Raw genomic sequence first — 26,955 nt, forward strand, 5'->3', positions numbered from 1 at the left:
TTATATATGATAATGTAAGATACATGACAGGAACACCTCCAGTTTACGGAGGGTAGAATGTGGGAGGCCGGCCAGGACTGCGCTGGAATAGTCAAGTCTAGAGGTAACAAGCAGAGTGGGGCTAATTGGATATCACAGAGTGGTTCAGGCACGACGGGCCAAATGGACTTGAACTGTGCTGTATCGTTCTCGGATTCTCTGAGTTCTTTCTCACCACGGCTCTGTGTGTTGCAGGTCCGTGTGCAGCGGGAGTGGTGGGGACCAAGATGCCGCGGTACTGCCTGTTCGGCGACGTGGTCAACACGGCCTCACGAATGGAGTCCACCGGATTACGTAAGATCCACTGTCCTCCCTCTCCTATTCTCCCTCGCTTATTCTCCCACGCTCATTCTCCCTTTCTCACCTCCCTCTCTCACCTCCCTCTCTCACTTCCCTCTCTCACCTCCTTCTCCCATTCTCCCTCTCCCATTTTCCCTCTCTCAATCTTATACCTCTTTCAATCCAACTGCACTCAGTCTGTCTTTCTCCCTGTTCCTGTTTCTTTCTATCTCTGTCTGTTTGTCACGTTCCCTCAGTCTGACTCTCTATTTCTCCCTGTCTCATACGTCTTTCTGTCTGCCTCTGTGTCTCTGTATATCTCTCTTTCTCTGTCTGTGTCTCTGTGTGTCTGTCTCTTTCTGTCTCTATCTGTCTGTCTGTCTCTCTGTCTCTCTGTGTCTCTAGGTACAGCACAGCTTAGATACAGAGAAAAGCTCCCTCTACACTGTCCCATCAAATAGTGCCAGGACAGGTACCACACGGGGTTAGATACAGAGTAAAGCTCCCTCTACACTGTCCCATCAAACACTCCCAGGGCAGGTACAGCACGATTAGATACAGAGTAAAGCTCCCTCTACACTGTCCCATCAAATAGTGCCAGGACAGGTACCACACGGGGTTAGATACAGAGAAAAGCTCCCTCTACACTGTCCCATCAAATAGTGCCAGGACAGGGACCACACGGGTTAGATACAGAGTAAAGCTCCCTCTACACTGTCCCATCAAATATTGCCAGGACAGGTACCACACGGGGTTAGATACAGCGTAAAGCTCCCTCTACACTGTCCCATCAAACACTCCCAGGGCAGGTACAGCACGGGTTAGAAATAGAGTAAAGCTCCCTCTACACTGTCCCATCAAACAGTGCCAGGACAGGGACCACACGGGTTAGATACAGAATAAAGCTCCCTCTACACTGTCCAATCAAACAGTGCCAGGACAGGTACCACATGGGTTAGATACAGAGTAAAGCTCCCTCTACACTGTCCCATCAAACACTCCCAGGGCAGGTACAGCACGGGTTAGAAACAGAGTAAAGTTCCCTCTACACTGTCCCATCAAACACACCCAGGGCAGGTACAGCACAGGGTTAGATACAGAGTAATGCTCCCTGTATGTTAGCCATGCACTGTCAATTAATGCAGTCATGTGTTGTGTGTCCATGTGTGCATTGCCCCAACTGATTTCACGCATGCTCCTCACAAATGACGCACAGAAGATGCTTTCATCCTCTCGCTCTGGATTGAACTCCATATCTCCGATGGTGCAGTGTGGATCATCAAGCGTTATGGGGAACGGGCGGGGAAGTGGAGCTGAGTCCATGATCAGATCAGCCATGATCTTATTGAATGGCGGAGCAGGCTCGAGGGGTCAAATGGCCGACCCCTGCTACTTCTTATGTTCTTATGTTATGTTCCTTCCCACTCACATTTGAAATATTCAAAAGGCCTTTTGCTGAACTGCATTAAGAAACAAATATTCTCTTTGCTGCAGCGCTACGAATTCATGTTAACCAATCGACGATCAATATACTGAAGAGGACAGAGTGTAAATTTGAATATGAGACACGGGGAGAGACCTACCTGAAGGTGATTCTGCTCAGTTGGTGTATTTATATTTCTCCTGCTTGTCATTTTCGAGACTGGGATTGCTCGATTGTTGTTGGGTATCAAGGGATATGGAGCACGGGCGGGTAACTGGAGCGAGGCTCGAGGGGCTGTATGGTCTTGCTATGTGCTTGTTGTGTAAGTAATCTGCTCCACTCCATAATCACACACCGTAAGCTCTCCGCGAGTTCAGTGAGCCTCCCAGCTCCTGGGCCTTGACTGACGCTACTTGTCATCACATAGAAAGCAAGACGTGCCTTTATATAGCACCTTTCATGACCTCAGGACGCCTCAAAGCGCTTTACAGCCAATGAAGTATTTTTGGAGTGTAGTCACTGTTGTAATATGGGAAACGCACCAACCAAATTGCACACAGCAAGCTCCCAAAAACAACAATACGATAATGACCAGATAATCTGTTTTAGTGATATTGGTTGAGGGATAAATATTGGCCAGAGCACCAGGGAGAACTCCCCTGCTCTTCTTCAAAATAGTGCCTTGGGATCTTTTACCTCCACCTGAGAGAACAGATAGAGCCTCTGTTTTCCTGCATTACAACAGTGACTAACTCCAAAAGTACTTTATTGGCTTTAAAACATTCGGTGGTCGTGAAAGGCGCTCTATAAATTTTTATCTGAGAGGCAGCATGGATTTATGTGCTTGAGTCTCTGGAGTGGGATTTGAACCCACAACTTTCTGACTCAGAGGCGAGAGTGCTGCCCACTGAGCCACGACTGAAGAGATCAGGAATTGTGGGTAGGCAGGCAGCAGGGATTGACGTACAGAGCTGCTGAAGCAATCAGAGCCATGGGCCGCGCGGTCTACACAGGGAGTAATTGATCTCTTGTCTATTTCAGGGAAGAGGAACTGAAGTCACCTATTGGCTGACGGGAGAAATGGACTGCAACATTAGGCTGCCAGCCCCGCCCACAGCGTAAGTGAGACGGGCAGAGCGTGAGCTATTGCCAGCATCGAGGGGCAGTGGTCGGTGGTGGTGATCTGGTGGTCAAATTCTGCTCCACCTCCTCTCGCCCTAAACCAGTTAACCCGTTACAAGTAAACAACAATAACAACAACAACTTTTATTTATATATCGCCTTTAACGTAGTAAAACGTCCCAAGGCACTTCACAGCAGCGTTACAAGACAAAACAGAGACACTTTGACACTGAGCCGCATAAGTGGAAATCAGGGCAGGTGATCAAAAGCTTGGTCAAAGAGGTAGGTTTCGAGGAGCGTCTTAAAGGAGAAAAGGGAGGCGGAGAGGTTTAGGGAGGGAGTTGCAGAGCTTGGGTGGGGCCTAGGCAGCAGAAGGCACAGCCACCGATGGTTGAGCGATTATAATGAGTGATGTTGAAGAGGGCAGAATTAGAGGAGCGCAGACATCTCGTGGGGTTGTGAGGCTGAAAGAGATTACAGAGATAGGGAGGGGCGAGGCCATGGAGGGGTTTGTAAACGGGAGTTTATGGAATTCATTTTGGTCCTGTGTCACTGCCGCACTTCTTGGTGTCACTACTTGCCCTGAGAAGGTGGTGATGGACCTCCTTGGGTCTCGACAATCCTGGTGGTGATGGTTTGTTAATCAACAACTGAGTGGCTTGTGAAGCCCACTTCAAGGGCATTAAAGGTCAACCACGGCATGGGTCAGAAGTGTTGAGGAGGCCAGACCAGGGGTGGCAGGTTCTTTTCCTTCAGGGGCATGAGTGAACCAATTGGGTTATTACAACAATCTGGCAGCTTTCAAGGTCATTTGCCTGATGACAGGCCCCTGATATAGCCAAGTTTGTTGACGATACAAAGATGGGAGGAAAAGCAATGTGTGAGGAGGACACAAAAAATCTGCAAAAGGACATAGACAGGCTAAGTGAGTGGGCAAGAATTTGGCAGGAAGGCCAATGGAACCTTGGCCTTTATTGCAATGTGATAATGACCAGATAATCTGATTTGGTGACATTGATTGAGGGATAAATATTGGCCCAGGAATAACTCCACTGCTCTTCTTCGAAATAGTGCCATAGGATTGTTTACATATAGCACTCAAGTGTCAGACTAGATTTTTGTGCTGTAGTCTCTGGAATGGAACTTGAACCCACAACCATTCTGATTCTAGCAGCGAGCGAGATACCCACTAAGCCATGGCTGTCACTAACCCTTAAAGCACCGGTTATTTCTGCCACTTTGAGCACATAACCTCGGCCATGCTGCTGATTATATTGCGGGGATGACTTCCCTCTAGGTTTATGGGTTGACACCATATTTATGAAATGGAGGTTGAATTTTTCGGGATCCTGAAACCGCTGTGCATTCACTGTGGCGGTGACACTTCTCATGCACTATTTCTAGTTTATTGATTAATTTAGTGTTGAATTCCTCTTGTGTGCAGCTTTACCAAGTCACCAACCTGTTTAAAATGTGATGTGAACAGTCTCAAGCTGTAAACTGAAAATAGTGCAGAGAATTACAGAGCTGTTTCAGTATTTCACACTGTCAGCTGCAGCTCAGTAGGCAGCACTCTCGCCTCGGAGTCAGAAGGTTATGGGTTCAAGTTCCACTCCAGGGACTTCAGCACAAAAAAAAAATCCAGGCTGACACTCCAGTGCAGTGCTGAGGGAGTGCTGCACTGTTGGAGGTGCCGTCTTTCGGATGAGACATTAAACCGAGGCCCCATCTGCTCTCTCAGGTGGATGTAAAAGATCCCATGACACTATTTTGAAGAAGAGCAGGGGAGTTCTCCCCGGTGTCCTGGGGCCAATATTTATCTCTCAATCAACATCACTAAAACAGATTATCTGGTCGTCATCACGTTGCTGCCTGTGGGATCTTGCTGTGCGCAAGTTAGCTATTACGCTTCCCATATTACAACAGTGACTGCACTCCAAAAGTACTTCATTGGCTGTAAAGCGCTTTGGGATGAGCGGTGGTCGTGAACGGCGCTATTTAAATGCATGTCTTTCTTTCATTCTTTTTCTTGCTGAGCATTATGGGTAAACCCTACCTCCATTGTCATGGAACGGCACTGGTTCCACAGGATCTATCAGCTGTCGGTCCCCTGGACTGGTTTGCATTGCCCGAGGGAATCAGAGAGGAATTTTCCAGAGAATTTGTTCTCTTGTTGGCCCTGGGTTTATTCTCTGTTTTTTTTTTGCCTCTTCCAGGTGACTCCATGGCTGTGAGGCGGGGGGGGGGGAGCTGGGGAAGAGAGGAGGAAGTGCTTACTTGTGACCATTGGCTTGATGGACCAATTGGTCTTTTCCAGCTCACCAGCTTTGTACATCGGCGCAAGGGATCACTGGCCTCCCCAATGGATGGATGTGTTGCGTTGTGTGGTCCAGAGCCTCACGGATCAGGAGGGCCCCAGCCTCCATCCTCAGGCTGTACAGCGAGCTGATATCAGCAGGGCCGCAGTCGGGGAGCTACGACTGTACTCGGTGTCCCCCTCGGCTAGGGGTGGGGTCACAATGGGACAGCCTGCCATCTGCCAATCTCCATTGGTCTTGCGCGTATGGACATCATGTGAGGTCAACGTCACGGTTTGGCAGAATAGCCTGTCAACAATTACTGTATAGGAACAGCAGGCATCGGGGCGAAGACTGTCACTGCCCGGGAAACTCTTCCCTGTTGGGATTGGGATAGAAAACTCGGAAGCAAAGTACAAGGAAATGCATTTAAGGGGAAGCTGGATAAGTCCATGAGGGAGAAAGCAACAGAAGGATATGCTGATCAGGTGAGATGAAGAGGGATAGAAGGAGGCTCTTGTGGTCCAGTTGGGCTCAACGGCCTGTTTCTGTGCTATAAATTGTATGTATAGAATCATTATAGAAGTTTACAGCTCGGAAGAAGACCATCGTGTCTGTGCCGGCCAACCAAGAGCTACCCAGCCTAATCCCACTTTCCAGCTCGTGGTCCGTAGCTTGTAGGTTACAGCACTTCAAGTGCACATCCGTGTACTTTTTAAATGTGGTGAGGGTTTCTGCCTCTACCATCCTTTCACCCTCTGGATGAAAAAGTTCTCCTCGACTCCCCTCTATAAAATGACTTCAGTATTTATTTATTGTATTAAAATCCTTTTTTAAAAATTTGTCGTGATTGTGACACTTGGTACATGGAAATCAGTGCTGAACACTGTAACTACCCCAGCCCATTGAAATCAATGGGTCATGCAGTTAACCAGTGACATCGGTAGTTCCTGCCTGCTCCAGAGGTGGCGCTGTCAAGCATTTTATTTATTCGTTCACGGGATGTGGGCGTCGCTGGCAAGGCCCAGCATTTATTGCCCATCCCTAATTGCCCCCGAGAAGGTGGTGGTGGGCTGCCTTCTTGAACCGCTGCAGTCCGTGTGGTGAAGGTGCTGCCACAGTGCTGACTTTGTTGTAGCAGCTCGGTACAACTGAGTGTCTCGCTGGGCCATGTCAGAGGGCAGTTGAGAGTCAACCACGTTGCTGTGGGTCTGGAGTCACATGTAGGCCAGACCAGGCAAGGGTGGCAGATTTCGTTCCCTAAAGGACATTAGTGAACCAGTTGGGTTTTTCTGACAATCCGATTATTGCACAGTCACCATTACTGAGGGCACTGAGCACCTCGAGTCCCGTCGCCGAGAGCATGCAGAAAACAAGCGCAGGCAGTGGAAGGAGCGTGCGGCAAACCAGTCCCACCCACTCTTTCCTTCAACCACTGTCTGCCCCACCTGTGACACAGACTGTAAATACCGTATTGGACTGTTCAGTCACCTAAGGACTCACTTTGAGAGTGGAAGCAAGTCTTCCTCGATTTACAAGCTTTTTAATTCCAGATTGATTTAATTAACTAAATTTAAATTGCCCCAGCTGCCGCGGTGGGATTTGAACTCACGTCTCTTGGATTATTGTCCAGGCCTCGGGATTACTGTTGCAACAGCCACGTTTCATCGCACTCACCGTCATCACGGGGCCCTTGGGAATTCACTCGTTTGTTTTTAATTCCACAGGGAAAACTTGCAGAGGCTTCAGGACGACTTTGCCCAGATGATAATCGCATCCCTGGAGAAGAGGCGAGTGTCAGAAAACCAGGCAGTGACGAAAGAGGGGACGAAGGAGGAACTCGAGTACCTGCAGCTGAACTCCACGGAGATACTCACCACCTACATGTAACTGTTAGCAGCCGGAGGGGGGGTCGGTTGCCAGGAGATGTCTTGAACTTTCCGGATGTATCGTTCTTGTGATGGCCACCATGAGCTTTTAAGGAACATAAAAATAAGCTATAGAAATTATTTTCAGATTTCTGTTGTTCAGTCTTTGTGCCATTCAAGGTGAAAAAAGTCAGAGCTGGTGAATGGAACACTGCTTACAACATTAGTATCAGGTACTCCCAGGTCAGGTAGAGCAGGGACTGGGTCCCACGGCACCATTCACCAGCCCCGGGTCAGGCATAGCGCAGGACAGATGCAGCGTAAATTCCCCTCGACACGCAAGGTGTTAGCTGAGCTTAGTGGGCAGCAGTCGCGACATGGAGTCAGGAGGCCTTGAGCATGCCATCTCTGGCTGACACCTCAGGGCAGTGCCGAGGGCCTGCTGCACTGTCGGAGGTGCCATCTTTCAAGTCAGATGTTAAGTTGAGGCCTGCTCAACTGGACAGAAAGATCCCATGTCGCTTTTTTGACGAAGAGCAGGGGAGTTCTCCCAGTGTCCTGACCAACATTCCTACCGTGGCCGACACCACCAAACACAGCTGAATTTATCATTTGCTGCTGGTGGGATCTTGCTGTGCGCACCTTGGCTTCCGTGTTTGCCGATAAAACAACAGTGGCCGCACTTCAAGACTACTTCACTGGCTGTAAAACATTGTGAGACGTCCTGAGGGGGGTGAAAGGCATTACATTAATGCAAGTTCTTTTTTTTCTTTCTGGCACTGCCCCAACAACCACCTCCAGGTCGGGTATAGCATGAGTTAGACGCAGTGTAGAGGTCTCTCTCTCTCTGCACTGCCCCATCAACCACCTCTAGGTCGGGTATAGCATGAGTTAGACGCAGTGTAGAGGTCTCTCTCTCTCGACACTGCCCCATCAACCACCTCCAGGTCGGGTATAGCATGAGTTAGACGCAGTGTAAACGTCTCTCTCTGCACTGCCCCATCAACCACCTCCAGGTCGGGTATAGCATGAGTTAGACGCAGTGTAGAGGTCTCTCTCTCTCGACACTGCCCCATCAACCACCTCCAGGTCGGGTATAGCATGAGTTAGACGCAGTGTAAACGTCTCTCTCTGCACTGCCCCATCAACCACCTCCAGGTCGGGTATAGCATGAGTTAGACGCAGTGTAGAGGTCTCTCTCTCTCGACACTGCCCCATCAACCACCTCCAGGTCGGGTATAGCATGAGTTAGACGCAGTGTAAACGTCTCTCTCTGCACTGCCCCATCAACCACCTCCAGGTCGGGTATAGCATGAGTTAGAGGCAGTGTAGAGGTCTCTCTACCTAGCCTTATTAATCACCTTCAAGTCAGATGTAGCATTGGTTCGATGAAGAGTAAATTGATAATATGCCTCAGCCACAAAATCAGGAAAAAAGCCTCCAATTGCAGCATTCCCTCCTCGTGGCTGCCCCACGAGATTCTTCGTTTGTGCAGAATTCTGCAGCGATTCAGCCCTGCAGCCTCGTTCCTCGAGCTCCTCTCATGCTGGATTCTTGGGCCGGGCTGCTTTACCACCTTCTTGTCGTTGAAAGGTCCGCGTTCTCCCACTGAGCTCCCCGCCCCCTCTGCCCCGCCCCCGCTCAGTGTGGCCCCAGACTCAGCAGGGCATTCCAAGTGAAGGGAAGATGATCACCCCCCACACCCACCCACCTTGGTAAGGAGGGAGAATTGGCCTGCGGACTCGACCCTCCCCAGTCTGGCACACACTGCCATCACAGAGATGCCTTGGGAGAGTCCTGTGAGAAAATGTGTCAGGAAAGGGTTTCGGGAGGAGAGTATCGGGCATGCGGACAATGCTGGATCAGCTCCGATGGACGGGCCTCATTGTCTGCATGCCCACCCGTCCCTCCAACCACCACCTGCCCCACCTGTGACAGAGACTGTAGGTCCCGCATTGGTCTCATCAGTCACCTGAGAACACACCTTACTGTGGAAGCAAGTCATCCTTGACTCCGGGGGACTGCCAAAGAAGAAGAAGGGAAGGGTTAAATAGATTTCTTGTAATATTCATTTCTTGATATTAACTTTTAGCTTTTTATTTGAATTTCTATTAGCACGGGTAAGTTAGTTATTGAGACAGTCTTGAGCTGTGAAGAGATTCAGCAGAGGTGAACAGGCGTCCTTTGTTACAGAATGGCTGTTTCGAGCCCCATTGACCTGTCAGTGGAACATGAGATAGGTAACATCTTTCTGGCAATGAAGTAGCTTCCCAGGATACATGTTATCCCGTCAATTTGAGAAATTATAACTTCAATAGCGAAGGATAGTGTAATGTCTGCACCTGTGCGTATGCTCATAGGTTGGTCGAGCTGTTGAGTTGGGAGTGGCTTCGCCAGTCACATGATGTTTGTAAGACTCCATAAAACCCCAGCCAGTTGGGTTCGGGGGATCCACGATGAGGCAGGTGGTTGTGAGCCTGGTGGGTGAACTGGTAATGTGTAGTGTGATTGTTAAATCTTTTGCTAATAAACTAACTACTTCTTAATAGCAATGTGTTGCAATGACTTCTTCAGCAAAGAACCCATGAAACAAATACATTACAGATATTAACTCTTTCAAGCACACATCTGCGCAAGGAATGTGGATAATTGATAATGGAGCCTTTGTTCATTAATCTCTCTCTAACTGTCACCAGTTGAATGATTCGATCGCCAGTGCAGTCAAGGTGAAGCTGTGGCAAAGTTTGGGGAGTGGCACAGGTCATTGATCAGCGAACGGCTCAGTGAATGAGGTCATCCTGTGGGACATGTGAATTCTCATGCAGCAAGATTGGGAAAAAGGTATAAAAGAGTGGGTGTTCGGTGTGAAATATCCTTACAACATCGCCAACAAACACACTCTACACGATGGCTCTCACACAGAAACGGTGGTCATGTGACTTTGTCACATGATCCTTTTATTGTATTTACATCAGTAGTTGCATTGCCACAGTAGTCCACTAGGTGGAGCAGTACTCCACTCGGGGGAGCTCTATTACATTCGGAGAGATACCTGAGAGTTTGCTCAGTCTCGGAAACCTTCGAGCTGGAAGCTGTGACGTGCTTCAATCCTCTGGTGAACTCGCAAAGTAACGGCATATGTGTGTTTAATTATTGTCGATAATAGTTATTACTGTGTGCTTAATTCCTATGAGTGTCAATAAATGCTGTTAAACCCATTATTTCGGAGGAGCAGCTTTTAATAACACGCATCCTGTTTTATTTCTTTCATTTTAGCTATTGCCTTTTATCGTTTTTTCATTTCCTTCAAGGAAAGTTTTATTTCTGTGAGTTGATGCTTTTTCTTTCATTCATTCGCGTTTTATCTTCAATTGCACGGAATTATGCTGTTTGTTTCCTCTTTCCCGTGTGTGTCAGCCGTGGCATTCACGCCAGGCAGTACTGAGGGAGCGTTGCACCATCAGAAACGGCCATCTTTCAGATGAGACTTTAAACCGAGGCTCTGTCTTTCCTCTCAGGTGGAAGTAAAAGATCCCACGGCACTATTTCTGAAGGAGAGTAAGGAGTTCTCCCCGGTGTCCTGGCCAATATTTGTCCCACATTCAACATCATTTAAAAATGACAGATTCCCTGGGCGTTATCACGTCGCTGTTTGTGGGAGCTTGCAGTGCGCCAATTGGCTACACTTCAAGAAGGATTTCATTGGCTGTAAGATGCTCTGGGATGTCCCAGTGGAGGGGTCGAGGGAGGTGGTGGTGAGGTACGCAAAGAGCGTGAAGAGGCCAAGCGCAGGCAGCGGAAGGAGCGCGCGGCAAACCAGCCCCACCCACCCCTTCCCTCGACGAAAGCCTGTCCCACCTGTGACAGGGTCTGTGGCTCTCGTGTCGGACCGTTCAGCCACCAGAGAACTCACTTTGGGAGTGGAATCAAGTCTTCCTCAATTCCGAGGGACTGCCTATGATGACGATGGGTGAGGTACAGCTTGGTATCGTCAGTGTACATGTGGAATCTGACGCCGTATTTTCAGCTGATGTCGCTGAGGGGCAGCACGTAGATGAGAAACAGGAGGGAGGGGCCGAGGATAGATCCTTGGGGGACACCAGAGGTAACGGTGTGGGGGCGGGAAAAGAAACGATTGCAAGTGATTTTCTGGCCACGACTGGCTAGCTAAGAGCGAAACCAGTGAAGTGCAGCCCCACACAGCTGGACAATGGAGGAGAGGAGTTGTAACAGGAGGGTGTGGTAAACCGTGTCACAGGCTGGAGACAAGTTGAGAAGGATGTAGAGCGATAGTTTACCGTCAACACAGTCACATAGGATGTCATTTGTGACTTTGATAAGAGCCGTTTCAGTTCTGGGGTAGGGACAGAAAGATGATTGGAGGTATTCAAACATGGAGTTGAGTGAAAGATGAGCACGGATTTAGGAGGTGACAACACCTTCGAGGATTTTGGATGAAAAGGAAGGTTGGAGATGGGGGTGGGAGTTTGCAAAGACAAAGGCGGCAAGAGTATTATTTGCGGAGGGGGGTGATGGCAGCAGATGTGAAGGGGAGGCGGAGAGTAACTGAGGAGAAGGAACCTGTTCAGCCATGAACTCATTGAATGGTGGTGCAGGCTAGAAGGGCTGAATGGCCTGCTCCTGCACCTATTTTCTATGTTTCTATGTTTCTATGTTAAAATATCAGTTAACATGGGGGCGAGGAAGGAAAGTTGGGTGACGAAACACTTTGGAAGGTTTTACTATGTTACGTGCGGTATATAAATGCAAGTTGTTGTTGTAGATGGCTCTGCGAGCAGTGGCAGATATGATGGGAGAAAATAAGAACATAAGAACATAAGAATTAGGAACAGGAGCAGGCCATCTAGCCCCTCGAGCCTGCTCCGCCATTCAACAAGATCATGGCTGATCTGGCCGTGGACTCAGCTCCACTTACCCGCCCGCTCCCCGTAACTTTTAATTCCCTTATTGGTTAAAAATCTATCCATCTGTGACTTGAAAACATTCAATGAGCTAGCCTCAACTGCTTCCTTGGGCAGAGAATTCCACAGATTCACAACCCTCTGGGAGAAGAAATTCCTTCTTAACTCGGTTTTAAATTGGCTCCCCCGTATTTTGAGGCTGTGTCCCCTAGTTCTCGTTTCCCCGACCAGTGGAAACAACCTCTCTGCCTCTATCTTGTCTATCCCTTTCATTATTTTAAATGTTTCTATAAGATCACCCCTCATCCTTCTGATGATAGCTTCCATCTGTGCTCAACTTTCTCACACTTTGAAAATGTGAGGCAGATGTCACATTTCAGAGTGGTCAATTGCCCTCAGGTGGGTCACTTCGCGCATTCAGCCCCAGTGGCCTAATTGATAAGGCATTGGCCTCTTAGACTGGGGATTGAGGGTTCGAGCCTGACCTGGTGTGATGTCTTTTTAAAGATTGACAAAACGGCAGATCAAAGAATCATAGAAATTTGCAACATGGAAGGAGGCCATTTCGGCCCATCGTGTCTGCGCCAGCCAATAAGAGGCAATCCAGCCTAATCCCACTTTCCAGCTCTTGGTCCGTAACCCAACAGGTTACGGCACTTCAAGTGCACGTCAAGTACTTTTTAAATGTGGTGAGGGTTTCTGCCTCTACCAACCTTTCAGGCAGTGAGTTCCAGTTCCCCACAACCCTCTGGGTGAAGACATTTCCCCTCAAATCCCCTCTAAATCGCCTACCAATTACTTTAAATTTATGCCCCCTGGTTGTTGACCCCTCTGCTAAGGGAAATAGGCCCTTTTTATCCACTATATCCAGGCTCCTCATAATTTTATACACCTCAATGAGGTCTCCCCTCAAGGAAAACAAACCCAGCCTATCCATTCTGTCCTCATAGCTAAGATTCTCCACTCCCGGCAATATCCTTGTAAATCTCCTCTGTACCCTCTCCAGTGCAATCACATCTTTCCTGTAATGCGGTGACCAGAACTGCACGCAGTACTCCAGCTGTGGCCTAACCAGTTTTTTATGCAGTTCAAGCATAACATCTCCCCCCTGCTCTTGTATTCTCTGCCTCAGTTAATAAAGGCAAGCATTCCGTATGCCTTCTTATCTACCTAGTCTGCTACCTTTAGGGATCTGTGGATCTGCACTCCAAGGTCCCTTTGTTCCTCTAAACTTCTCAGTGTCCTACCATTTAATGTGTATTCCCTTCTCTTGTTAGCCCTCCCCAAATGCATTACCTCACACTTCTCCGGATTAAATTCCATTTGCCACTGTTCTGCTCACCTGACGAGTACATTGATATCTTCCTGCAGTCCACAGCTTTCTTCTTCATTATCAATCACACAGCCTCTTTTAGTATCATCTGCAAACTTCTTAATCATACCCCCTATATTCAAGTCTAGGTCATTTTTGGATGGACCACAAAAAGCAAGGGACCTTGTACTGAGCCCTGTGGAACCACACTGGAAACAGCATTCCAATTACAAAAACACCCATCAACCATTACCCTTTGCTTCCTGCCTTTGAGCCAATTTTGGATCCAATTTGCCACTTTGCCCTGGATTCCTTGGGCTTTTACTTTCATGGCCACTCTGCCATTTGGAACCTTAACAAAAGCCTTGCTGAAATCCATATATGCTACATCATATGCATTGTCCTCATCGACCCTCCTGGTTATCGCCTCGAAAAATTCGATCAAGTTAGTCAGACACGACCTTGCCTTAACAAATCCGTGCTGACCGTGCTTGATTAATCTGTATCTTTCTCTAATTGAAGATTTATCATGTCCTTCAGAATTTTTTCCAATACTTTTCCGACCAACGAGGTTAGGCTGACTGGCCAGTAATTAATCGGGGGACAGAGAGAGTGCTGCACTGTTGCCGGTGCTGTATTTTGGCTTGATTGATGACGAAAGTGTCATGGATCGTGAGACAAATGTCCTGCAAGCAATGCAATCATCCACAATAAGCTCATGGGTAGACACAAGTGGGTAGGGCAGAGTAAGCGAGAGGAATACTGGAGGTATTTCCGTGAAAATGTGGAGAATTGTTCTGTGGCAGAAAGTTAAGTTGGAGGCCGCCCTAAGATCCAGAAATGGACTTTAGCCCAGGAGAGGGAACTTCTGGCCAGGACCCACATAGCAGCAAAATAAACCAGGAGGACAGTCATAGACTGAGCAGGTAACAGTAGCTATGGGGAATGGACTGTAAACAACACAAATTCCTTTCAAAGAGCAACTGAATAGAAGATCAGAGTCACAGCAGCTGACTGAGTCTTACAGTGCAGTCCAGTGGAGTAGCATGGTATGAATGGCAGAGAAATCCAGGAATTGTGAAGTCAAATTTGAGCAAAGTTCCAGGGCTCACCCATGAAAACAAAGAGCAATTGGGGTTGGGGGATAGGCACTGAGCACGGTATCTCCATAAACATCTCCGCCTCGCGACCTTTCTCTCCTCCTTGAAGATGCTCCTTGAAATCTATTTCACTGACCAATTGTGTCAGGGGCGGGGGTCACTCCATGTATTCAGCCCCAGTGGCCTAACTGCCGCGATCTTTCAGGGAAATATGGAAAGCCGCCTCAAGTCAATTCCGAGGACGGTGGTTTTTGAAGACAACATCCTCATCACGAGTCGCGATACTGAAGAACACCTCCACAACCTGGAGGAGGTGCTACGCAGACTGGATCGGGTAGGGCTGTGACTGAAAAAGGCAAAGTGCGTCTTCTTAGCTCCAGAGGTAGAATTCCTGGGGAGGAGGGTAGCAGCAGACGGGATCAGACCTACTGTGTCCAAAACGGAAGCGATCCAGAGAGCACCCAGACCCCGTAACACGACGGAGCTGCGTTCGTTCCTGGGGCTCCTGAACTATTTTCGTAACTTTCTTCCCATATTGAGCACACTGTTAGAGCCGCTACATGTGCTCCTACGCAAAGGTCGCGATTGGGTCTGGCGGGACAGCCAGGAAAGGGCTTTTGATAGAGCATGCAATTTGATATGCTTCAACAAACTGTTAACGTTATATGACCCGTGCAAGAAACTTGTTTTAACGTGCAATGCGTCGTCCTATGGGGTTGGGTGTGTGTTGCAGCATGTGAATGCCAAGGGTCAGTTACAGCCGGTAGCTTATGCCTCCAGAGGTCTGTCCCAGGCAGAAGGGGGCTACGGGATGGTAGAAAAGGAAGAGCTTGCATGTGTATATGCAGTAAAAACAATGCACCAGTACCTGTTTGGCAGAAAATTTGAGCTGGAGACAGATCACAAACCCCTAACGTCCCTTTTGGCCGACAACAAGGCCACAAATACAAATGCATCGGCCCGCATACAGAGGTGGGCACTTACGTTAGCCGCCTATGATTATACAATTCGGCACAGACCGGGCACTGAAAACTGCGCTGATGTACTCAGCAGGCTGCCACTAGCCACCATTGAGGGGGCAGCTGAGCATGATGCTGAGATGGTCATGGCTGTTGAAGCTTTCAAAAAAGAAGGCTCACCTGTGACAGCCCGTCAGATTGAAGTCTGGACAAATAAAGACCCGCTATGGTCTTTAGTCAAGAAATGTGTCCTGAATGGGGACTGGACAGCCACGTACGGGGCATGCCCTGAGTAATTTAAACCGTTTCATAGGTGCAAGGATGAACTCTCGATTCAGGCCGATTGCCTACTGTGGGGAAACCGAGTAGTCATGCCCCAGATGGACAGAGAGATGTTTATCAGAGAACTTCACAATGAGCACCCGGGCATTGTCATGATGAAGGCAATTGCCAGGTCACACGTTTGGTGGCCAGGGATAGATGCAGACCTGGAACTTTGTGTTCGCAGGTGCAACACGTGTGCTCAGCTGGGCAATGCACCCAGGGAAGCCCCCCTTAGCCCCTGGTCCTGGCCCGCCAAGCCATGGTCACGCATCCATGTGGACTACGCAGGTCCTTTCATGGGAAAAATGTTTTTGGTTGTAGTAGACACCTACTCCAAATGGATTGAGTATGCCATTTTAAATTCAAGCACATCCTCTGCCACGGTAGAAAGTCTACGGCCAATGTTCGCCGCCCATAGTCTACGGGACGTTTTGGTCAGCGACAATGGCCCGTGCTTCACAAGCACTGAATTCCAGGACTTCATGGCAGGCAATGGAATCAACCATGTCAGAACGGCACCGTTCAGGCCGACCTCAAACGGCCAGGCGGAACGAGCAGTGCAGAAAATCAAACAGGGGATGCTCAGAATCCAAGGGGGTTCCCTACAAAACCGGTTATCACGCCTCCTGTTGGCCAATAGATCCCGACCACACTCGCTGACAGGGGTTCCACCCTCAGAGCTGCTAATGAAAAAGACGCTCAAAACTAGGTTATCCCTTATATACCCTACAATGAAAGAAATTGTTGAGAGCAAGCGTCAGTCACAATGTGACTACCATGACAGGAATGCGAGGGCGCGATGTATTGATGTCAATGACCCTTTTTTTATCCTTAATTACGCTGCAGGGCCCAAATGGCTTGCAGGCAATGTGATTGCCAAAGAGGGAAATAGGGTTTGGGTAGTTAAACTTACCAATGGACAAATCTGCCGCAAACACGTGGATCAAACTAAAAGGAGGTTCAGCAACCCCAGGCGCTATACAAATGATGCTTCACAGGATCAGTATCAAACAAAATCTCACACAGAGCCACATGAGGTACCAGGACAGGTGTCCTAAACCTTGATCACTGAAGTAGGTTTTGAGGAAGCATCTTCAAGGAGGAGAGAAAGGTCGCGAGGCGGAGATGTTTATGGAGATACCGTGCCCAGTGCCTATCCCCCGACCCCGATTGCTCTTTGTTTTCATGGGTGAGCCCTCGAACTTTGCTCAAATTTGACTTCCCTATTCCTGGATTTCTGTGCCATTTATACTATGCTACTCCACTGGACTGCACTGTAAGACTCAGTCAGCTGCTGTGACTCTGATCTTCTATTCAGTTGCTCTTTGAAAGGAATTTTGTGTCGTTTACAATCCATTCCCCATCGATACTGTTGCCTGCTTAGTCTATGATTGTCCGACTGGTTTATTTTGCTGCTGTGTGGCTCCTGGGCTAAAGTCCATTTCTGCATCTTTCGATGGCCTCCAACTTAACTTTCTGCCTCAGAACAATTCTCCACATTTTCACAGAAATACCTTCAGTGTACCTGTCGGTTACTCTGCCCTACCCACTTGTATCTACCCATGAGCTTATTGTGGATGATTGCATTGACATGTCAGTCTTGCAGGAAACTTGTCTCACAGTCCATGACACTTTCCGTCATCAATCAAGCCAAAATGCAGCACCTGCAACAGTGCAGCACTCCCTTTGCATTGAAGCATCAATTAGTTTTTTATGTTGAAGTGTCTGTGGTGGATTTGAAAACAGATCAATCTGACACACAAGCGAGTGTGTTACCGACTGAGCCACGGCCAGTTCTGGGTCAAAGTGGAAGGTTTCAGGGAGTGTCTTTAAGGAGGAGCGAGAGGTCGCAAGGGGGAACGTTTGGGGAGATACTGTGTCCACTACCCATCCCCCGACCATGCCTTCCCTGTGACCATCAGTGAGCACTGGAACTTTGCACAAATTTGAAGTTGATGACACCTTGGTCCGAATGAAGCCTCCCTGCCTTGCTGAACCTGACATCACTTGCCCAACCTCAACTGCTGTATTGTCAATCTTTAAAAACACATCACCCCAGGTGGGGCTCAAACCCACAATCCCTGGTTTAGAAGGCCAGTGCCTTATCCATTAGGCCACTGGGGCTGAACACATGAAATGAGCCACCTGAGGGCAATTGGCTAGTGAAGTAGGTTTCGAGGCAGCATCTTCAAGGAGGAGAGAAAGGTCGCGAGGCGGAGATGTTTATGGAGATACCGTGCCCAGTGCCTATCCCCCGACCCCGATTGCTCTTTGTTTTCATGGGTGAGCCCTGGAACTTTGCTCAAATTTGACTTCACAATTCCTGGATTTCTCTGCCATTCATACCATGCTACTCCACTGGACTGCACTGTAAGACTCAGTCAGCTGCTGTGACTCTGATCTTCTATTCAGTTGCTCTTTGAAAGGAATTTTGTGTAGTTTACAGTCCGTTCTCCATTGCTACTGTTACCTGCTGAGTCTATGACTGTCCTTCTGGTTTATTTTGCTGCTGTGTGGGTCCTGGCCAGAAATTCCCTCTCCTGGGTTAAAGTCCATTTCTGGATCTGAGGGTGGCCTCCAATTTAACTTTCGGCCACGGAACAATTTTCCATATTTTTCGGAAATATCTTCAGTATACCTGTCGGTTGCTCTGCCCTACCCACTTGTGTCTATCCATGGGCTTATTTGGGATGATTTTGGGCTTGCAGCAAACTTGTCTCACAGTCCATGACACTTTGCGTCATCAATCAAGCCAAAATACAGCACCTGCAACACTCTGTACTGAAGTATCAACTAGATTTCTATCTGTCATGGGATTTGAACCCACAATCTTCTGACTCACAAACGAAAGTGCTACGCACTGAGCCATGGCATCAGATTTTATGGAGTGTCTTGAAGGAGGAGCGTGAGGTAGCAAGGCGGAGCTGTTTAGGGGAGATACTGTGTCCATTAGCCATCCCCAAATTCTGCCTACCCTGTAACCATCAGTGAGCACTGGAACTTTGCACAAATTGGAAGTTGATGACACCTTGGTCCAACTGAAGCCTCCTTGCCTGGCTGCACCTTGCACCACTTGACCAACCTCAACTGCTGTATTGTCAATCTTTAAAAGGACATCACCCCAGGTGGGACTCAAACCCACAATCCCTGGCTTAGGAAGCCAGTGCCTTATCCATTAGGCCACTGGGGCTGAATCCATGAAGTGATCCACCTGAGGTTAATTGACCACACTGAAATGTGACATCTGCCTCACATTTTCAGAGTGTTAAAAATGTGAGAGGAAGAACACGACGTAGAGTTTACTCCATCACAGGTGACCAAACACCGGAACCAAGTGGAGGACAGCCCAGTCACTGTGGGCAGTCCGGACAAACCTGAAGCACCGCAAACAGCAGACATACAGGGCAGCGCCCAACAACCGGAGCCCCATCTCAGGCGCTCTACAAGGGAGCGTAAACCACCAGAGAGACTTAACCTGTGATCCCAATAAGACTTTAGGGGAGAGGGATGACATGTATTCAACTTTCATTGTAAACCATGTATAAGCTGACCTGAGTTGGACACCTTGAGAACACTGACCACAAGAGGCGAACTTGTGGGAGACACTCCTAACCTGGACTTTCAGGGAAAAAAAGGGAAGCTCCACCAACCATCATCACTTGAGGTTTTGGTAATAAAGGTAACTGGTCACAGAGTGACCTTATCTCAAGTATGGGCCTCGTGAGCATTTATACTATATTGGGAGGACATATCAATCAAGCTCCTGTGAAGCATCATGGAAGGATTTACTATATTACAGGCGCTATATAAATGCAAGTTTTTGTTGTAGATGGCTCTGCCATGGCGCGAGCCGTGGCAGAGATGATGGGCGAAAATAGCTTCCATCTGTGCTCAACTTTCTCACACTCTGAAAATGTGAGGCAGATATCACATTTCAGAGTGGTCAATTACCCTCAGGTGGGTCAATTCAAGCATTCAGCCCCAGTGGCCTAATGGGTAAGGCACTGGTCTTCTAAACAGGGGTTGTGGGTTTAAGTTGCACCTGGGGTGATGTCTTTTTAAAGATTGACAATACGGCAGTTGAGGTTGGGCAAGTGATGTCAGGTTCAGCAAGGCAGGGAGGCTTTATTCGGACCAAGATGTCATCAACTTCAAATTTGTGCAAAGTTCCAGTGCTCACTGATGGTCACAGGGAAGGCAGGGTTGGGGGATGGGTAATGGACGCAGTATCTCCCGAAACAGCTCCGCCTTGCGACCTCTCGCTCCTCCTTTAAGACACTCCCTAAAACCTGCTTCTTTGAACCCGAAATGGCTGTTGCTCAATCAGTAGCACTCTTGCTTGTGAGTCAGGCGGATCTGGGTTCAAATCCCATCACAGGCACTTGAACAAAATCTAATTGATACTGGAATGCTGCACTATTGCAGGTACTATATTTTGGCTTGATTGATGACGGAAAGTGTCATGGACTGTGAGACAAGTTTCCTGCAAGACTGACATGTCAATGTAATCATCGACAATAAGCTCATGGGTAGATACAAGTGGGTAGGGCAGAGTAACCGACAGGCATACTGAAGGTATTTCCGTGAAAATATGGAGAATTGTTCTGTGGCCGAAAGTTAAGTTGGAGGCCACCCGAGGATCAGAAATGGACTTTAACCCAGGAGAGGGAATTTCTGGCCAGGACCCACACAGCAGCAAAATAAACCAGTAGGACAGTCATAGACTCAGCAGGTAACAGTAGCAATGGGGAACGGACTGTAAACAACACAAATTCCTTTCAAAGAGCAACTGAATAGAAGATCAGAGTCACAGCAGCTGACTGAGTCTTACAGTGCAGTCCAGTGGAGTAGCATAGTATGAATGGCAGAGAAATCCAGGAATTGTGAAGTCAAATTTGAGCAAAGTTCCAGGGCTCTCCCATGAAAACAAAGAGCAATCGGGGTCGGGGGATAGGCACTGGGCACGGTATCTCCATAAACATCTCCGCCTCGTGACCTTTCTCTCCTCCTTGAAGATACTTCGTCGAAAGCTACTTCACTGGCCAATTGCCCTCAGGTGGGTCACTTCATGTATTCAGCCCTGGTGGCCTAATGGATAAGGCACTGGCCTTCCTAAGCCAGGGATTGTAGGTTCGAGCCCCACCTGGGGTGAAGTCTTTTTAAAGATTGACAATATGGCAGTTGCAGTTGGGCAAGTGATGTCAGGTTCAGCAAGGCAGGGAGGCTTCATTCGGACCAAGATGTCATCAACTTCAAATTTGTGCAAAGTTCCAGTGCTCACTGATGGTCACAGGGCAGGCAGGGTCGGGGGATGGGTAGTGGACACAGTATCTCCCTAAACAGTTCCCCCTCGTGAGCATTTATACTGTATTGGAAGGACATATCAATAACGCTCAGTGCTCACCAATGAAAACAAAGAGCAATCGGGGTCGGGGGATATGCAATGGGCACGGTATCTCCGCCTCGCTAGCTTTCTCTCCTCCTTGAAGATGCTTCCTCGAAACCTACTTCACTGGCCAATTGCCCTCAGGTGGGTAACTTCATGTATTGAGCCCCAGTGGTCTAATGGATAAGGCACTGACTTCCTAAGCCAGGGATTGTGTGTTTGAGTCCCACCTGGGGTGATAATAACAGGAGTAGGCCATCTAGCTCCTTGAGCCTGCTCTGCCATTCAATAAGATCACGGTTAATCTGGCTGTGGATTCAGCTCCACTTACCTGCCCTCTCTCTGTAACCCTTAAATTCTTTATTGGTTAAAAATCTATCAATCTGCGATTTGAATACATTCAATGAATTAGCCTCAACTGCTTCCTTGGGCAGAGAAATCCACAGATTCACAACCCTCTGGGAGAAAAAATTCCTTTTTAAATTGGCTCCCCTGTATTTCGAGGCTGTGCCCCCGAGTTCTAGCCTCCCCAACCAGTGGAAACAACCTCTCTGCCTCTATCTTGTCTATCCCTTTCATGATTTTAAATGTTTCTGTAAGATCACCCCTCATCCTTCTGAACTCCAACGAGTAAAGACCCAGTCTACTCAATCTATCATCATAAGGTAACCCCCTCATCTCCGGAATCAGCCAAGTGAATCGTCTCTGTACCCCTTCCAAAGCCAGTCTATCCTTCCTTAAGTAAGGTGACCAAAACTGCACACAGTACTCCAGGTGCGGCCTTACCAATTCCCTATACAGTTGCAGCAGGACCTCCCTGCTTTTGTACTCCATCCCTCTCGCAATGAAGGCCAACATTCCATTTGCCTTCCTGATTACCTGCTGCACCTGCAAACTAACTTTTTGTGATTCATGCACAAGGACCCCCGGGTCCCTCTACATCTCAGCATGTTGTAATTTCTCCCCATTCAAATAATATTCCCTTTTACTGTTTTTTTCCCCAAGGTGGATGACCTCACACTTTTCGACCATTCGCTTAACGTATCCAAATCTCTTTACAGCCTCTCTGTGTCCTCTACACAACCCGCTTTCCCACTAATCTTTGTGTCATCTGCAAATTTTGTTACACTACACTCTGTCCCCTCTTCCAGGTCATCTATGTATATTGTAAACAGTTGTGGTCCCAGCACCGATCCCTGTGGCACACCACTAACCACCGATTTCCAACCCGAAAAGGACCCATTTATCCCGACTCTCTGCTTTCTGTTCGCCAGCCAATTCTCTATCCATGCTAACACATTTTCTCTGACTCCGCGTACCTCTATCTTCTGCAGTAACCTTTTGTGTGGCACCTTATCGAATGCCTTTTGGAAATCTAAATACACCACATCCATCGGTACACCTCTATCCACCATGCTCGTTATATCCTCAAAGAATTCTAGTAAATTAGTTAAACATGATTTCCCCTTCATGAATCCATGCTGCGTCTGCTTGATTGAACTATTCCGATCTAGATGTCCCGCTATTTCTTCCTTCATGATAGTTTCAAGCATTTTCCCCACTACAGATGTTAAACTAACCGGCCTATAGTTACCTGCCTTTTGTCTGCCCCCTTTTTTAAACAGAGGTGTTACATTAGCTGCTTTCCAATCCGCTGGTACCGCCCCAGAGTCCAGAGAATTTTGGTAGATTATAACGAATGCATCTGCTATAACTTCCGCCATCTCTTTTAATACCCTGGGATGCATTTCATCAGGACCAGGGGACTTGTCTACCTTGAGTCCCATTAGCCTGTCCAGCACTATCCCCCTAGTGATAGTGATTGTCTCAAGGTCCTCCATTCCCACATTCCCGTGACCAGCAATTTTTGGCATGGTTTTTGTGTCTTCCACTGTGAAGACCGAAGCAAAATAATTGTTTAAGGTCTCAGCCATTTCCACATTTCCCATTATTAAATCCCCCTTCTCATCTTCTAAGGGACCAACATTTACTTTCGTCACTCTTTTCCGTTTTGTATATCTGTAAAAGCTTTTACTATCCGTTTTTATGTTTTGCGCAAGTTTACCTTCGAAATCTATCTTCCCATTCTTTATTGCTTTTTTAGTCATTCTTTGCTGTTGTTTAAAATTTTCCCAATCCTCTAGTTGGTGAGGCCATACCTGGAGTATTGTGTACAGTTTTGGTCTCCTAACCTGAGGAAGGACATTCTTGCTATTGAGGGAGTGCAGCGAAGGTTCACCAGACTGATTCCCGGAATGGCGGGACTGATCTATCAAGAAAGACTGGATCAACTGGGCTTGTATTCACTGGAATTCAGAAGAATGAGAAGGGACCTCATAGAAACGTTTAAAATTCTGACGGTGTTAGACAGGTTAGATGCAGGAAGAATGTTCCCAATGTTGGGGAAGTCCAGAACCAGGGGTCACAGTCTAAGGATAAGGGGTAAGCCATTTAGGACCGAGATGAGGAGGAACCTCTTCACCCAGAGAGTGATGAACCTGTGGAATTCTCTACCACAGAAAGTTGTTGAGGCCAATTCACTGAATATATTCAAAAAGGAGTTAGATGAAGTCCTTACTACTAGGGGGATCAAGGGGTATGGCGAGAAAGCAGGAATGGGGTACTGAAGTTGCATGTTCAGCCATGAACTCATTGAATGGCGGTGCAGGCTCGAAGGGCTGAATGGCCTGCTCCTGCACCTATTTTCTATGTTTCTATGTTTCTATTCCCACTAACCTTGGCCGCCTTATACGCATTGGTCTTTGATTTGATACTCTCCTTTATTTCCTTGGTTATCCACAGCTGGTTATCCCTTCTCTTACCGCCCTTCTTTTTCACTGGAATATATTTTTGTTGCGCACGATGAAAGAGCTCCTTAAAAGTCCTCCACTGTTCTTCAATTGTGCCACCGTTTAGTCTGTGTTTCCAGTCTACTTTAGCCAACTCTGCCTTCATCCTACTCTAGTCCCCTTTGTTTAAGCATAGTACGCTCGTCTCTGACACAACTTCCTCACCCTCAATCTGTATTACAAGTTCAACCATACTGTGATCACTCATTCCGAGTGGATCTTTTACTAGGTGAAGGAGGCCCTCGTGGCCAATTCCTATAACGAAGATGTCTCGCAATGCTTTATTGAGGTGCGTGCCAAAATCACACGGTGTGGCAAGTCTCCTGAGGTCGGCAGCATATTTTGCAATCACCTGGCCCTCAGGTCTGCGGTGGGTGTAAGAATCTGTGCCTGGCCGTGAGGATGCTCTCTTTTGGTTTTAGTTGGTCGCGAATTAGTTCAGTCAGCTCATCGTATGTCTTATCCTTGGCCTTTGTGGGTGCCAGCAAGTCCCTGATGAGGCGGTAGACCTCGGGCCCACAACTGGTCAGCAGTATAGCCGTGCGCTTCTCCGTGCGCTTCTCCGCCGATGCATCTGTATCGTTTGCCACAAAATATATCTCGAGCCTTTCGGTGAAGGCATCCCAATCATCACCCTCTGCGAAGTCTTTTAGTGTGCCAAAGTTAGCCATGATCATGTGAAAGTCCTTATTCTCGTTGCCAGTTATTTTGTCTGTAATGTACTTATGAATGACTCCACGAGGCAATGTGTTGAACTCAAACTGTAGCGACCTTGGTCCTTTATTCCAAACTCCAGAGTGAGTCACAAGCATGGTGGGCAGCCTTTTATACTGGGCCCTGCCACCAGGGCAGGAAACCCCCGGTGTCACCCTCTAGTGGTGCCAGCAGGTATATACACAGTGTGAACATTATTGATCGCACATCAGGTAAACAAGTCTCCATCTTATGCAACCACGCAGTGACTCCATCCATAGTCTGCAGAGACAGCACTGCCCACTGAGCCATGGCTCATTTCTGGGTCAAAGCAGCAGGTTTTTGGGAGTGTCTTGTAGGAGGAGCGAGAGCGAGCAAGGCGGAGCTGTTTCGGGAGATACCGTGCCCAGTGCCTATCCCCCGACCCCGATTGCTCTTTGGTTTCATGGGTGAGCTCTAGAACTTTGCTCAAATTTGACTTCACAATTCCTGGATTTCTCTGCCATTTATACTATGCTACTCCACTGGACTGCACTGTAAGACTCAGTCAGCTGCTGTGACTCTGATCTTCTATTCAGTTGCTCTTTGAAAGGAATTTTGTGCAGTTTACAGACCATTCCCCATTGCTAATGTTACCTGCTGAGTCTATGACTGTCCTACTGGTTTATTTTGCTGCTGTGTGGGTCCTGGCCAGAAATTCCCTCTCCTGGGCTAAAGTCCGTTTCTGATCTTCGGGTGGCCTCCAACTTAACTTTCGTCCACAGAACAATTCTCCACATTTTCACGGAAATACCTTCAGTATACCTGTCGGTTACTCTGCCCTACCCACTTGTATCTACCCATGGGCTTATTGTGGATGATTGTATTGACATTTTGAGCTTGCAGGAAAGGGATCAAGGGGTATGGAGAGAAAGCAGGAAAGGGGTACTGAGGTGAATGATCAGCCATGATCTTATTGAATGGTGGTGCAGGCTCGAAGGGCCGAATGGCCTACTCCTGCACCTATTTTCTATGTTTCTATGTTTCTGTGACAGCGTGAGCGCCCATCTTTGGATGCGAGCAGGGGCATTGGTATTGATACTTTGATCTCTGAGAATAGCGATATGAGTGGCTTATGGTCAGTTTCTAACTCGAACTTAAGCCCAAACAGATACTGATGCATTCTTTTTACCCCGTAGCCGCATGCCAGCGCTTCTTTTTCAATCATGCTGTAGGCCCTTTCGGCCTTGGACAAGCTCCTGGACTCATAAGTGACCGGTTGCAATGTCCCGATTCATTTGCTTGTTGTAACACACACCCGACCCCGAACGAAGACGCATCGCAAGCTAGCACTAAACGTTTACATGGGTCATACAGAACAAGCAGTTTGTTGGAACATAACAGATTTCAGGCTTTCTCAAAAGCAGTCTCTTGTGATTTCCCCCATACCCAGTCATCTCCCTTGCGTAGCAACACGTGTAGAGGTTCTAGCAAGGTGCTTAACCCGGGTAGGAAATTACCAAAATAATTGAGGAGTCGCAGGAACGACCGCTGCTCCATCACGTTCTGTGGCCTCGGCTTGTTCTTGATGGCCTCCGTCCTGGCGTTGGTGGGTCTAATGCCGTCTGCCGTGATTCTTCTCCCTAAGAACTCGACCTGTGGCGCCAGGAAAACACACTTCGAGCGTTTCAACCTGAGTCCCACACAATCTAACCGACTTAGAACCTCTTCCGGGTTCTGTAAGTGTTCGATGGTATCCCGACCTGTGACCAATATGTCGTCCTGGAAAACCACGGTGCGCGGAACCGACTTTAGCAGACTCTTCATGTTCCTTTGAAAAATTGCCGTGGCCGATCGAATTCCAAACGGGCAACTATTGTAGATGAACAGATCTTTGTGCATGTTGATGCAGGTGAGGTCTTTCGAAGATTCTGCCAGCTCCTGCGTCATGTAGGCCAAGGTCAGGTCCAACTTGGTGAACATCTTTCCTCCTGCCAGCGTCACAAATAGGTCATCTGCCTTGGGTAGCGGATACTGGTTCTGCAGCGAAAAACGGTTAATAGTTACTTTATAGTCTCCGCAAATTCTGACCGTGCCATCGCCCTTGAGATCTGGAACAATTGGACTGGCCCACTCGTTGAACTCCACCGGTGCGATGGTGCCCTCTCATTGCGGCCTGTCTAGCTCGATCTCCACTTTCTCTCACATCATATATGGCACACTCCGTGCCTTGTGGTAAATGGGTCGTTTACCGGGAATCAAGTGGATCTGCACCATCGCCCCCGAGAAACTTCCGATGCCTGACTCAAAAAATGAAGGAAACTTGCTCAGAACCTGGGCACATGAGGCGCCGTCGACGGACGAAAGCGCTTGGATGTCTTCGCAGTTCCAGCGGATTTTTCC

At 48.1% G+C, this 26,955-nt stretch overlaps 1 protein-coding gene and 2 non-coding genes across 3 annotated transcripts in view; 1 reads left to right on the plus strand and 2 right to left on the minus strand.

The window, feature by feature from the left end:
* The window catches only part of LOC139230264 (guanylyl cyclase C-like), a gene marked incomplete at its 5' end in the record, with an annotated part of 252,495 nt that extends 242,919 nt beyond the window's left edge, over positions 1 to 9,576 (plus strand). The window contains 4 exons of the mRNA XM_070862094.1: positions 235 to 333; positions 1,813 to 1,907; positions 2,783 to 2,859; positions 6,888 to 9,576. Of these exons, the coding sequence (XP_070718195.1) occupies positions 235 to 333; positions 1,813 to 1,907; positions 2,783 to 2,859; positions 6,888 to 7,050 (434 nt within the window). The remainder of the gene's footprint in view (positions 1 to 234; positions 334 to 1,812; positions 1,908 to 2,782; positions 2,860 to 6,887) is intronic.
* Positions 9,577 to 17,696: 8,120 nt separating this feature from the next.
* On the minus strand, positions 17,697 to 17,769 carry trnar-ucu (transfer RNA arginine (anticodon UCU)). Its single transcript has one exon. It is a non-coding gene; the product is annotated as a tRNA-Arg (tRNA).
* A 993-nt stretch (positions 17,770 to 18,762) lies between these two features.
* Positions 18,763 to 18,835, minus strand: trnar-ccu (transfer RNA arginine (anticodon CCU)). The gene has a single exon. It is a non-coding gene; the product is annotated as a tRNA-Arg (tRNA).
* Positions 18,836 to 26,955: the final 8,120 nt, after the last annotated feature.

The sequence above is a fragment of the Pristiophorus japonicus genome, chromosome 19 (assembly GCF_044704955.1).
Source record: "Pristiophorus japonicus isolate sPriJap1 chromosome 19, sPriJap1.hap1, whole genome shotgun sequence".
NCBI classification, from domain to species: domain Eukaryota; kingdom Metazoa; phylum Chordata; class Chondrichthyes; family Pristiophoridae; genus Pristiophorus; species Pristiophorus japonicus.